At 45.0% G+C, this 12,500-nt stretch overlaps 1 protein-coding gene across 1 annotated transcript in view; it reads left to right on the plus strand.

The window, feature by feature from the left end:
- LOC143285304 (uncharacterized) overlaps positions 1-12,500 on the plus strand; it is a 188,015-nt gene that overhangs the window by 25,702 nt on the left and 149,813 nt on the right. The window contains exons 17-21 of the mRNA XM_076592568.1: positions 1,886-1,981; positions 5,138-5,269; positions 6,760-6,850; positions 8,958-9,055; positions 11,807-12,004. Of these exons, the coding sequence (XP_076448683.1) occupies positions 1,886-1,981; positions 5,138-5,269; positions 6,760-6,850; positions 8,958-9,055; positions 11,807-12,004 (615 nt within the window). The remainder of the gene's footprint in view (positions 1-1,885; positions 1,982-5,137; positions 5,270-6,759; positions 6,851-8,957; positions 9,056-11,806; positions 12,005-12,500) is intronic.

The following is a 12,500-nucleotide window of genomic DNA, read 5'->3' on the forward strand; positions in this document are numbered from 1 at the left end:
CACTGTTACATTGTCTGCCTCACTAATGTAACAATACAATTGTTACATTGTCTGCCTCACTAATGTAACAATACAATTGTTACATTGTCTGCCTCACTAACGTAACACCACCACTGTTACATTGTCTGCCTCACTAACGTGACACCGCTACCGTAACATTGACTCACTAACATAATACCACCACTGTTACATTGCTTCACTAAGCGTAACACCACCACTGTTACAGTGTCTGCCTCTCTAACGTAACACCACCACTGTTACATTGTCTGCCTCACTAACGTAACACCACCACTGTTACATTGTCTGCCTCACTAACGTAACACCACCACTGTTACAGTGTCTGCCTCACTAACGTAACACCACCACTGTCGCATTGTCTGCCTCGTTACGTAAAACCAGCACTGTTACATTGTCTGCCTCTCTAACGTAACACCCTTACTACCCCCTGTAACTAGCTCCTCTACCCTACCCCTGTAACACTTTACCCCCCACCCCTGTAACACTCACTGGTACTGCATTCCTGCTTTTGTGTGACCACCAAGTTTGTGTGTGTGTGTGAATAGAGTAGAATAGAATAGAATACTCAGTAGAATAGATTTTATTGTCATGAAACCGTAAGGTTTATAAGACACAAGTGCAATGGTAAATGAATGAACTAATGGAAAACACACAATTAATCAATCAGTTAATGCAGTAAATTGCAGCAGCATTCATAAACAAATTTTCTGAATTTTTGACTCACTTGTGTAAACAAAGTCAGTCTATGTTTTAACCCGGTGTTCGGTTGTCTGTGTGTGTGTTTGTGTGTCTGTGTGTCCATGGTAAACTTTAACATTGACATTTTCTCTGCAACTACTTTGTCAGTTGACACAAAATTTGGCATAAAAATAGGAAAAATTCAGTTCTTTCCATTCATCTTGTTTAAAACAATATTGCACCTCTGGGATGGGCACAAAATAAATAAAGAATGAAGCCTAATTATATGCAAACTGCATTTACTGTTGTATTTATATTTTTTGTATTCTCTAAACTTGGCACTTTGATCTGATATTCTGACACAACAACTAGAGCAGTCATTATTATCATTTTTTGTTCAAACAGGAACTTCTTTTGCTAAGCATGGAAGTTTATTTATTTTGCAAACGTTTTGGTGCAGATAGTAAAAAAGGGAAATTACTCTGTAGTTAATGCTGGGGGAGTTAATTTGCTTTAAACTGATCTTTCTCATCTTAAACATTACATTTTGAAATTATACTCAATTCATAAAAAGCTTGGATTTTTTTTTAAAGTGTATCACAAGTGAGTCTTGAAGGCCTTGCCTCTCTTGTGTTTGTATATATTCATCATCTGTTAGCATCACCTGACTGGGAATATGTCCTGTGTTATTCGAATTTTGAATATCCTTTAAAAATTGTTGCCTTAATGTTTTATATTTAATACAGTGATCAAGAAGATGGATTTTGTCTTCCAGGATGTTACACTTGTTGCACAATCTGTCTTCTTGTGGAATATTTAAATATCTACCTTTCTCAATCTTTAGGTAATGCGTGCTTATTCTGAGTTTTGTTAAAGCTTGTCTGTGTTTTGTATCTGATATATTTAAAAGATAGGTTTCAGTTTTGTACTCTTCGTATTGTAAAATTTTAGCTTTAATGTGTGTGTGTGTGTTATGGTGTGGTGTGTGTGCGTGCATGTGTTTGTGTGCGTATGTGTATTATGGTGTGGGGTGTTGTGGTGTGTGTAAGTGTGCGTGCATGCATGTGTTTGTGTTTGTGTGTGTGTATTATGGTGTGGTGTGTGTGTGTATTGTGGTGTTTGTGTGTGTGTGTGTGCATGTTGTGTGTGCTGTGTGTTGTACACGTTGTGTTGAACACACGGTGTGCAGAGAGAGGTGAAGAAGCTGAACGTACCTCTCAATATGCTGGACTGGACTCAGGTGACCTCCTATGCACTGCGAGCTGTGGACCCCTTTGACCCCAGGGTGAGTCACTTGTACAGTCAACATGGGTCAGTTAGACAGTCAACATGGGTCAGTTAGACAGTCAACATGGGTCAGTTAGACAGTCAACATGGGTCAGTTGTACAGTCAACATGGGTCAGTTAGACAGTCAACATGGGTCAGTGTACAGTCAACATGGGTCACTTGTACAGTCAACATGGGTCACTTGTACAGTCAGAATGGGTCACTTGTACAGTCAACATGGGTCAGTTGTACAGTCAACAGTCAACATGGATCAGTGTACAGTCAACATGGGTCAGTGTACAGTCAACATGGGTCAGTGTACAGTCAGCATGGGTCAGTTGTACAGTCAACATGGGTCAGTGTACAGTCAGCATGGGTCAGTTGTACAGTCAGCATGGGTCAGTTGTACAGTCAACATGGGTCAGTTGTACAGTCAACATGGGTCAGTTGTACAGTCAACATGGGTCAGTCCACAGTTAACATGGGTCAGTGTACAGTGAGTTAAGCTGTACTTAACATAGGTCACATGGATAATTAACTGTACATGGGTCAGTGTACAGTGAATCAGGCTGTAGTTAACAGGGGTCATTTGGACAGTTAACATGGGTCTATTGAAGACCACTGTGTTGTATTGCAGATCTGTGTGTTGTATTGCAGGATGAAGACCACTGTGTTGTATTGAAGACCTGTGTGTTGTATTGAAGACCACTGTGTTGTATTGCAGACCTGTGTGTTGTATTGAAGACCTGTGTGTTGTATTGAAGACCTGTGAGTTGTATTGAAGACCTGTGAGTTGTATTGCAGCCCACTGTGTTGTATTGCAGACCACTGTGTCGTATTTCAGACCACTGTGTCGTATTGTAGACCACTGTGCTGTATTGCAGCCCACTGTGTTGTATTGCAGACCACTGTGTCGTATTTCAGACCACTGTGTCGTATTGAAGACCACTATGTTGTATTGAAGACCACTATGTTGTATTGAAGACCACTATGTTGTATTGCAAGATGAAGACCACTGTGTTGTATTGCAGATCTGTGTGTTGTATTGCAGGATAAAGACGACTGTGTTGTATTGAACACCTGTGTGTTGTATTGCAAGATGAAGACCACTGTGTTGTATTGCAGATCTGTGTGTTGTATTGCAGGATAAAGACGACAGTGTTGTATTGAAGACCACTGTGTTGTATTGAAGTGCATTGAAGACCACTGTGTTGTATTGAAGACCACTGTGTTGTATTGAAGATGTGTGTGTTGTACTGAAGACCTGTGTGTTGTATTGTAGACCTGTGTGTTGTATTGAAGACATGTGTGTAGTATTGAAAACCTGTGCGTTGCACTGCAGACCACTGTGTTGTATTGTAGACCTGTGTGTTGTATCGAAGACCACTGTGTTGTATTGAAGACCTGTGTGTTGTATTGCAGACCACTGTGTTGTATTAGTCCTGTGTGTTGTATAAAAAGACCTGTGTGTTGTATTGAAGACCACTGTGTTGTATTGAAGACCACTGTGTTGTATTGCAGACCTGTGTGTTGTATTGAAGACCACTGTGTTGTATTGAAGACATGTGTTGTATTGCAGACCACTGTGTTGTATTAGACCTGTGTGTTGTATTGATTACCAGTGTTGTATTGAAGACCACTGTGTTGTATTGAAGACATGTGTGTTGTATTGAAGATGTGTGTTGTATTGCAGACGTGTGTGTTGTATTGAAGATGTGTGTTGTATTGAAGGCCTGTATGTTGTATTGCAGACATGTGTATTGCATTGAAGACCATTGTGTTGTATTGAAGACCACTGTGTTGTATTGAAGACCACTGTGTTGTATTCTCTTGTTGTATTGAAGACCACTTTGTTGAATTGAAGACCACTGTGTTGTGTTGCATACATGTGTGTTGTATTGGAGACCTGTGTGTTGTATTGAAGACCACTGTGTTGTAGTGAAGACCTGTGTGTTGTATTGAAGACCTGTGTGTTGTATTGAAGACCACTGTGTTGTATTGAAGACCTGTGTGTTGTATTGAAGACCTGTGTGTTGTATTGCAGACCACTGTGTTGTATTGAAGACCTGTGTGTTGTATTGAAGACCTGTGTGTTGTATTGAAGACCACTGTGTTGTATTGAAGACCACTGTGTTGTATTGAAGACCTGTGTGTTGTATTGAAGACCTGTGTGTTGTATTGCAGACCTGTGTGTTGTGTTGCAGACCTGTGTGTTGTATTGAAGACCTGTGTGTTGTATTGCAGACCTGTGTGTTGTATTGAAGACCTGTGTGTTGTATTGAAGACCTGTGTGTTGTATTGAAGACCACTGTGTTGTATTGCAGACCACTGTGTTGTATTGAAGACCTGTGTGTTGTATTGAAGACCACTGTGTTGTATTGAAGACCACTGTGTTGTATTGAAGACCTGTGTGTTGTATTGAAGACCTGTGTGTTGTATTGCAGACCTGTGTGTTGTGTTGCAGACCTGTGTGTTGTATTGAAGACCTGTGTGTTGTATTGCAGACCTGTGTGTTGTGTTGCAGACCTGTGTGTTGTATTGAAGACCTGTGTGTTGTATTGAAGACCACTGTGTTGTATTGCAGACCACTGTGTTGTATTGAAGACCTGTGTGTTGTATTGAAGACCTGTGTGTTGTATTGAAGACCTGTGTGTTGTATTGCAGACCTGTGTGTTGTATTGAAGACCTGTGTGTTGTATTGCAGACCTGTGTGTTGTATTGAAGACCACTGTGTTGTATTGCAGACCTGTGTGTTGTATTGAAGACCTGTATTTTGTAGTGAAGACAACTGTGTTGTATTGAAGACCTGTGTGTTGTATTGAAGACATGTGTGTTGTGAGACCACTGTGTTGTATTGAAGACCTGTGTGTGGTATCGTAGACCTGTGTGTTGTATTGAAGATGTTGTATTGAAGACCTGTGTGTTGTATTGCAGACCTGTGTGTTGTATTGAAGACCTGTGTGTTGTATTGAAAACCTGTGCGTTGCACTGCAGACCACTGTGTTGTATTGAAGACCTGTGTGTTGTATTGAAGACCTGTGTGTTGTATTGCAGACCTGTGTGTTGTATTGAAGACCTGTGTGTTGTATTGAAGACCTGTGTGTTGTATTGAAGACCTGTGTGTTGTATTGCAGACCTGTGTGTTGTATTGCAGACCTGTGTGTTGTGTTGCAGGTGTACCAGCAGAAGATGAGCAAGTGGAAGAAGTGGGAGAAGGCGTGGTGGCTGCACCGCTTTCTGTGGTACGTGCTGCATGGATACCAGGGTCAGCTCCCTTCACACGACTCACACTCTGTGCATCTGCAGGTATGTGACATATAGGTCAGTGTGCAGGTAGGTCGGGGTGACATACAGGTCATTGTAACAGTAAATGGAGGTGGGGTGACATATAGGTCAGTGAACAGGTGTGTTGGGGTGACATATAGGTCAGTGTACAGGTATGTGGAGGTGGGGTGCCATGTAGGTCAGTGTACAGGTATGTGGAGGTGGGGTGACATATAGGTCATTGTACAGGTGTGTTGGGGTGACATACAGGTCAGTGTAACGGTAAATGGAGGTGGGGTGACATATAGGTCAGTGTACAGGTGTGCTGGAGTGACATATAGGTCAGTGTACAGGTATGTGGAGGTGGGGTGCCATGTAGGTCAGTGTACAGGTATGTGGAGGTGGGGTGACATATAGGTCATTGTACAGGTGTGTTGGGGTGACATATAGGTCAGTGTACAGGTATGTGGGGGTGGGGTGCCATATAGGTCAGTGTACAGGTATGTGGGGGTGGGGTGACATATAGGTCAGTGTACAGGTGTGTGGAGGTGGGGTGACATATAGGTCAGTGTACAGGTATGTGGGGGTGGGGTGACATATAGGTCAGTGTACAGGTGTGTGGGGGTGGGATGACATATAGGTCAGTGTACATGTGTGTGGTTGTGGGGTGAGATATAGGTCAGTGTACAGGTATGTGGGGGTGGGGTGACATATAGGTCAGTATACAGGTATGTGGGGGTGGGGTGACATATAGGTCAGTGTACAGGTATGTGGGGGTGGGGTGACATATAGGTCAGTGTACAGGTGTGTGGGGGTGGGGTGACATATAGGTCAGTGTACAGGTATGTGGGGGTGGGGTGACATATAGGTCAGTGTACAGGTATGTGGGGGTGGGGTTACATATAGGTCAGTGTATAGGTGTGTAGGGATGGGGTGACATATAGGTCAGTGTACAGGTATGTGGAGGTTCGGTGACATATAGGTCAGTGTACAGGTGTGTTGGGGTGACATATAGGTCAGTATACAGGTATGGGGAGGTGGGGTGACATATTGGTCAGTGTACAGGTGTGTGGGGGTGGGGTGACTTATAGGTTAGTGTACAGGTATGTGGGGTTGGGGTGACATATAGGTCAGTGTACAGGTATGTGGAGGTGGGGTGACATATAGGTCAGTGTACATGTATGTGGGGGTGGGGTGACATATAGGTCAGTGTACAGGTATGTGGAGGTGGGGTGACATATAGGTCAGTGTACATATATGTGGGGGTGGGGTGACATATAGGTCAGTGTACAGGTGTGTGGGGGTGACATATAGGTCAGTGTACAGGTGTGTGGGGGTGGGGTGACATATAGGTCAGTGTACAGGTGTGTTGGGGTGACATATAGGTCAGTGTACAGGTGTGTGGGGGTGGGGTGACATATAGGTCAGTGTACAGGTGTGTGGGGGTGGGGTGACATATAGGTCAGTGTACAGGTGTGTGGGGGTGGGGTGACATATAGGTCAGTGTACAGGTGCATTGTGCGTGTGTTCAGGATGAAGAGAAGGAAGAGGTGACAGAGCCTCCTGTGTACCTGGATACTGATGACTGGCGGCGCTATGTCCCACCTGTCAGACCTTGCACAGGTAAGTGTACCTGGATATTGATGACTGACGGCGCTATGTCCCACCTGTCAGACCTTGCACAGGTAAGTGTACCTGGATATTGATGACTGACGGCGCTATGTCCCACCTGTCAGACCTTGCACAGGTAAGTGTACCTGGACACTGATGACTGGCGGCGCTATGTCCCACCTGTCAGACCTTGCACAGGTAAGTGTACCTGGATATTGATGACTGACGGCGCTATGTCCCACCTGTCAGACCTTGCACAGGTAAGTGTACCTGGATATTGATGACTGGCGGCGCTATGTCCCACCTGTCAGACTGTACACAGGTAAGTGTACATGGATACGAAGACTGGCTGCGCCATGTCCCACCTGTCAGACTGTACACAGGTAAGTGGATCACACCGAAGGCAAGGCCAAAGGTCAGGTCAGGCACGGAGGTCAGCTGAAACCTTGCTGCCTGCACAATCCTACTGGGACAAGCGGACTGGCATAGGCATGAAGTGTGGGAAAACAGGAAGACCTGACTGGCATGAAGTGTGGGAAAACAGGAAGACCTGACTGGCATGAAGTGTGGGAAAACAGGAAGACCTGACTGGTGTGAAGTGTGGGAAAACAGGAAGACCTGACTGGCATGAAGTGTGAAGTGTGGGAAAACAGGAAGACCTGACTGGCATGAAGTGTGGGAAAACAGGAAGACCAGACTGGCGTGAAGTGTGGGAAAACAGGAAGACCTGACTGGCATGAAGTGTGGGAAAACAGGAAGACGCGACTGGCGTGAAGTGTGGGAAAACAGGAAGACGCGACTGGCGTGAAGTGTGGGAAAACAGGAAGACGTGACTGGCGTGAAGTGTGGGAAAACAGGAAGACCTGACTGGCGTGAAGTGTGGGAAAACAGGAAGACCTGACTGGCATGAAGTGTGGGAAAACAGGAAGACCTGACTGGCCTGAAGTGTGGGAAAACAGGAAGACCTGACTGGCCTGAAGTGTGGGAAAACAGGAAGACCTGACTGGCCTGAAGTGTGGGAAAACAGGAAGACTGACTGGCGTGAAGTGTGGGAAAACAGGAAGACCTGACTGGCATGAAGCGTGGGAAAACAGGAAGACCTGACTGGCGTGAAGTGTGGGAAAACAGGAAGACCTGACTGGTAGGAAAACAGGAAGACGTGACTGGCGTGAAGTGTGGGAAAACAGGAAGACCAGACTGGCATGAAGTGTGGGAAAACAGGAAGACCTGACTGGCATGAAGTGTGGGAAAACAGGAAGACCTGACTGGCGTGAAGTGTGGGAAAACAGGAAGACCAGACTGGCGTGAAGTGTGGGAAAACAGGAAGACCAGACTGGCGTGAAGTGTGGGAAAACAGGAAGACCAGACTGGCGTGAAGTGTGGGAAAACAGGAAGACGTGACAGGCACCTTATGATGGCAGAGCTCTGCGGCATCACTAATTTTTTTCTCACCAACTGTTCTCAGTGCAGTGCGCGGATGTGTGATTCTCTTACAAATCGATCAGTTCCAAACATGAGCAGGTTTTATTTCTTACATATGTACAGCTTGCAAGCAGCACAGATTTTGTTTGTTTATGTGGAAAATACTGTTTTTGTCTGAAAGTATGCACATTTTTGTTGACTTGTTCTCAGGTATAAATTTTAGGGCAGGAAGCTAAAAAACAAAACAAAACAAAACAAAACAGTCAGTAATACTTAACTGAAATAAACAAAGTACTTGATTTATGATAATGTTATATTTTCTGTGGTGTGTGTTTGTGTGTGTCACTGTGTGTGTGTGTGTTTGTGTTGTATGTATGTATGTGTGTTGTGTGTGTGTGTGTGTGTGAGTGAGTGTGAGTGTGTGTGTGTGTGAGTGAGTGTGTGTGTGTGTGTGTGAGTGTGTGTCACTGTGTGTGTGTTTGTGTTGTATGTATGTATGTGTGTGTTTTTTGTATGTGTGTGTTGTGTGTGTGTGTGTGTGTTGTGTTATATGATATGTGTGTGCGTGTTGTGTTGTATATATAATGTGTGTATGTGTGTGTGTGTGTGTGTGTGTGTGTGTGTGTGTGTGTGTGACTGTGAGTGAGTGTGTGTGTGTGTGTGTGACTGTGAGTGTGTGTGTGTGTGTGTGTGACAGACGCGGGCACAGGGGCGAAGAGAGAGGGGGTGTGTTCCATTGGAGACCTGCTGATGGTGATGCCGGTGTCCATCTTCGCTCCCCTCACCAACATGCAGGTGAGAAAGATGTTCTGAACATCGCAGCAACACTCGGCTGTTAGTTGTGTAACAATGGTTTTCCTCTCCTGAATTACACAGCAACACTCAGCTGTTAGTTGTGTAACAATGGTTTTCTTCTCCTGAATTACACAGCAACACTCAGCTGTTGGTTGTGTAACAATGGTTTTCTTCTCCTGAATTACACAGCAACACTCAGCTGTTGGTTGTGTAACAATGGTTTTCTTCTCCTGAATTACACAGCAACACTCAGCTGTTAGCTGTGTAACAATGGTTTTTCTTCTCCTGAATTACACAGCAACACTCAGCTGTTGGTTGTGTAACAATGGTTTTTCTTCTCCTGAATTACACAGCAACACTCAGCTGTTAGTTGTGTAACAATGGTTTTCTTCTCCTGAATTACACAGCAACACTCAGCTGTTAGTTGTGTAACAATGGTTTTCTTCTCCTGAATTACACAGCAACACACAGCTGTTTAGTTGTGTAACAATGGTTTTCTTCTCCTGAATTACACAGCAACACTCAGCTGTTGGTTGTGTAACAATGGTTTTTCTTCTCCTGAATTACACAGCAACACTCAGCTGTTGGTTGTGTAACAATGGTTTTTCTTCTCCTGAATTACACAGCAACACTCAGCTGTTGGTTGTGTAACAATGGTTTTCTTCTCCTGAATTACACAGCAACACTCAGCTGTTGGTTGTGTAATAATGGTTTTCTTCTCCTGAATTACACAGCAACACTCAGCTGTTGGTTGTGTAACAATGGTTTTCTTCTCCTGAATTACACAGCAACACTCAGCTGTTGGTTGTGTAACAATGGTTTTCTTCTCCTGAATTACACAGCAACACTCAGCTGTTAGTCGTGTAACAATGGTTTTCTTCTCCTGAATTACACAGCAACACTCAGCTGTTTAGTCGTGTAACAATGGTTTTCTTCTCCTGAATTACACAGCAACACTCAGCTGTTGGTTGTAGTTGTTTAGTCACTGGTGACTGTAGTGATGTGCATGACTGTGTGTGAGGGAGGGAGGGGGGGAGTGTTTATTCATTAACTGTGTGGTGACTGTGGTGATGTTAATGACTGTGTGTGAGGGAGTGATTATTCATTAACTGTATGGTGACTGTGGTGATGTGAATGACTGTGTGGAGGAAGTGATTATTCATTAACTGTGTGGTGACTGGTGATGTTAATGACTGTGGTGAGGGAGTGGTGGTGATGTGAATGACTGTGGGGAGGAAGTGATTATTCATTAACTGTGTGGTGACTGTGGTGATGTTAACTTAATGACTGTGTGGATGGAGTGATTATTCATTAAGTGTGTGGTGACTGTAGTGATGTGAATGACTGTGTGGAGGAAGTGATTATTCGTTAACTGTATGGTGACTGTAGTGATGTTAATGACTGTGGGGAGGGAGTGATTATTCATTAACTGTGTGGTGACTGTGGTGATGTTAATGACTGTGGGGAGGGAGGGATTATTCATTAACTGTGTGGTGACTGTGGTGATGTTAATGACTGTGGGGAGGGAGGGATTATTCATTAACTGTGTGGTGACTGTGGTGATGTGAATGACTGTGTGGAGGGAGTGATTATTCATTAACTGTGTGGTGACTGTGGTGATGTGAATGACTGTGTGGAGGGAGTGATTATTCAGTAACTGTGTGGTGACTGTGGTGATGTGAATGACTTTGTGGAGGGAGTGATTATTCGTTAACTGTGTGGTGACTGTGGTGATGTGAATGACCGTGGGGAGGGAGGGATTATTCAGTGACTGTGTGGTGACTGTGGTGATGTTAATGACTGTGTGTGGAGGGAGTGATTATTCATTAACTGTATGGTGACTGTGGTGATGTGAATGACTGTGAGGAGGGAGTGATTATTCATTAACTGTGTGGTGACTGTGGTCATGTGAATGACTGTGGGGAGGGAGTGATTATTCATTAACTGTGTGGTGACTGTGGTCATGTGAATGACTGTGGGGAGGGAGTGATTATTCATTAACTGTGTGGTGACTGTGGTGATGTGAATGACTGTGGGGAGGGAGTGATTATTCATTAACTGTATGGTGACTGTGGTCATGTGAATGACCGTGGGGAGAGAGTGATTATTCATTAACTGTGTGGTGACTGTGGTCATGTGAATGACTGTGGGGAGGCAGTGATTATTCATTAAGTGTGTGGTGACTGTAGTGATGTGAATGACTGTGTGGAGGAAGTGATTATTCAGTGACTGTGTAGTGACTGGTGATGTTAACTTAATGACTGTTTGTGGGGGTCGGGGGGGGTGGGGGGGGGGAGAGGGAGGAAGTAATCATTCAGTGACTGTATGGTGACTTGTGATGCTAACTGAATGACTGTGTGGAGGGAGTGATTGTTTTGTAACTGTGTGGTGACTGTGGTGATGTTAACTCAATGACTGTGTGTGTGTGGTTTTTGTGGGTGGGTGGGGGTGAAGGGTTGAAATGATTATTCAGTGACTGTGTGGTGACTGGTGATGTTAACTGAATGACTTCGCGTGTGCGAGTGGGGGGTTGGGGGTGGAGGAAGTGATTATTCAGTGACTGTGTGGTGACTGGTAATGTTAACTGAATGACTTCGCGTGTGTGAGTGGGGGGGGTGGGGGGGGAGGAAGTGATTATTCAGTGACTGTGTGGTTGACTGGTGATGTTAACTGAATGACTTCGTGTGTGTGAGTGGGGGGCAGGGTGGCGGGAGGAAGTGATTATTCAGTGACTGTTGTTTTTGGAAACAGGAGCTGCCGGTGGTACGTCAGTGGCTGTCAGATGGTCAACAGCGTCACTACCCTATGACGGCTGTGCCCCTGAAGGTTCTGGGTTCGATGCTGCAGAACCGACTGTACATGCCCCCCCTGGTGGACGTGCTGCGCAACATGTGTGCTCTGGGACTGCTGGCAGTCGGCCCCATGCTGGCCTCCAGCAACAGGACGAAGGTCATGGCCACTCTGGGTTGTGTTGTGTATAGGTGGTGTGTGAGTGGGTTGGTGTGCTTGTTTGTGTGGGTGTGTGGGTGGGTGTGCTTGTTTGTGTGTGTGTGGGTGGGTGGGTGGGTGTGCTTGTTTGTGTCAGGGTGTGTGGGTGGGTGGGTGGGTGTGCTTGTTTGTGTGGGTGGGTGGGTGGGTGTGCTTGTTTGTGTCGAGGTGGGTGGGTGAGTGGGTGGGTGGGTGTGCTTGTTTGCGTGTGGGTGGGTTTGTGTGTGTGTGTGTGTGTGGGTGGATGTGCTTGTTTGTGTGGGGGTGTGTGGGTGGGTTGGTGTTTGGGTGTGTGTGTGAGGGTGTGTGGGTGGGTGTTGTTTATATGTGGGTGTGTGAGTGTGTATCTGTGATTTTGTGTGTGTGTGTGTATGTATGCTTGTGTGAGTGTGTGTGTATATGTGTGGGTTTGAGTACAATTGTGTATATGTGCATCTGTGTGGGTGGATGTGTGTAT

The sequence above is a fragment of the Babylonia areolata genome, chromosome 8 (assembly GCF_041734735.1).
Source record: "Babylonia areolata isolate BAREFJ2019XMU chromosome 8, ASM4173473v1, whole genome shotgun sequence".
Lineage (NCBI taxonomy): Eukaryota > Metazoa > Mollusca > Gastropoda > Neogastropoda > Buccinidae > Babylonia > Babylonia areolata.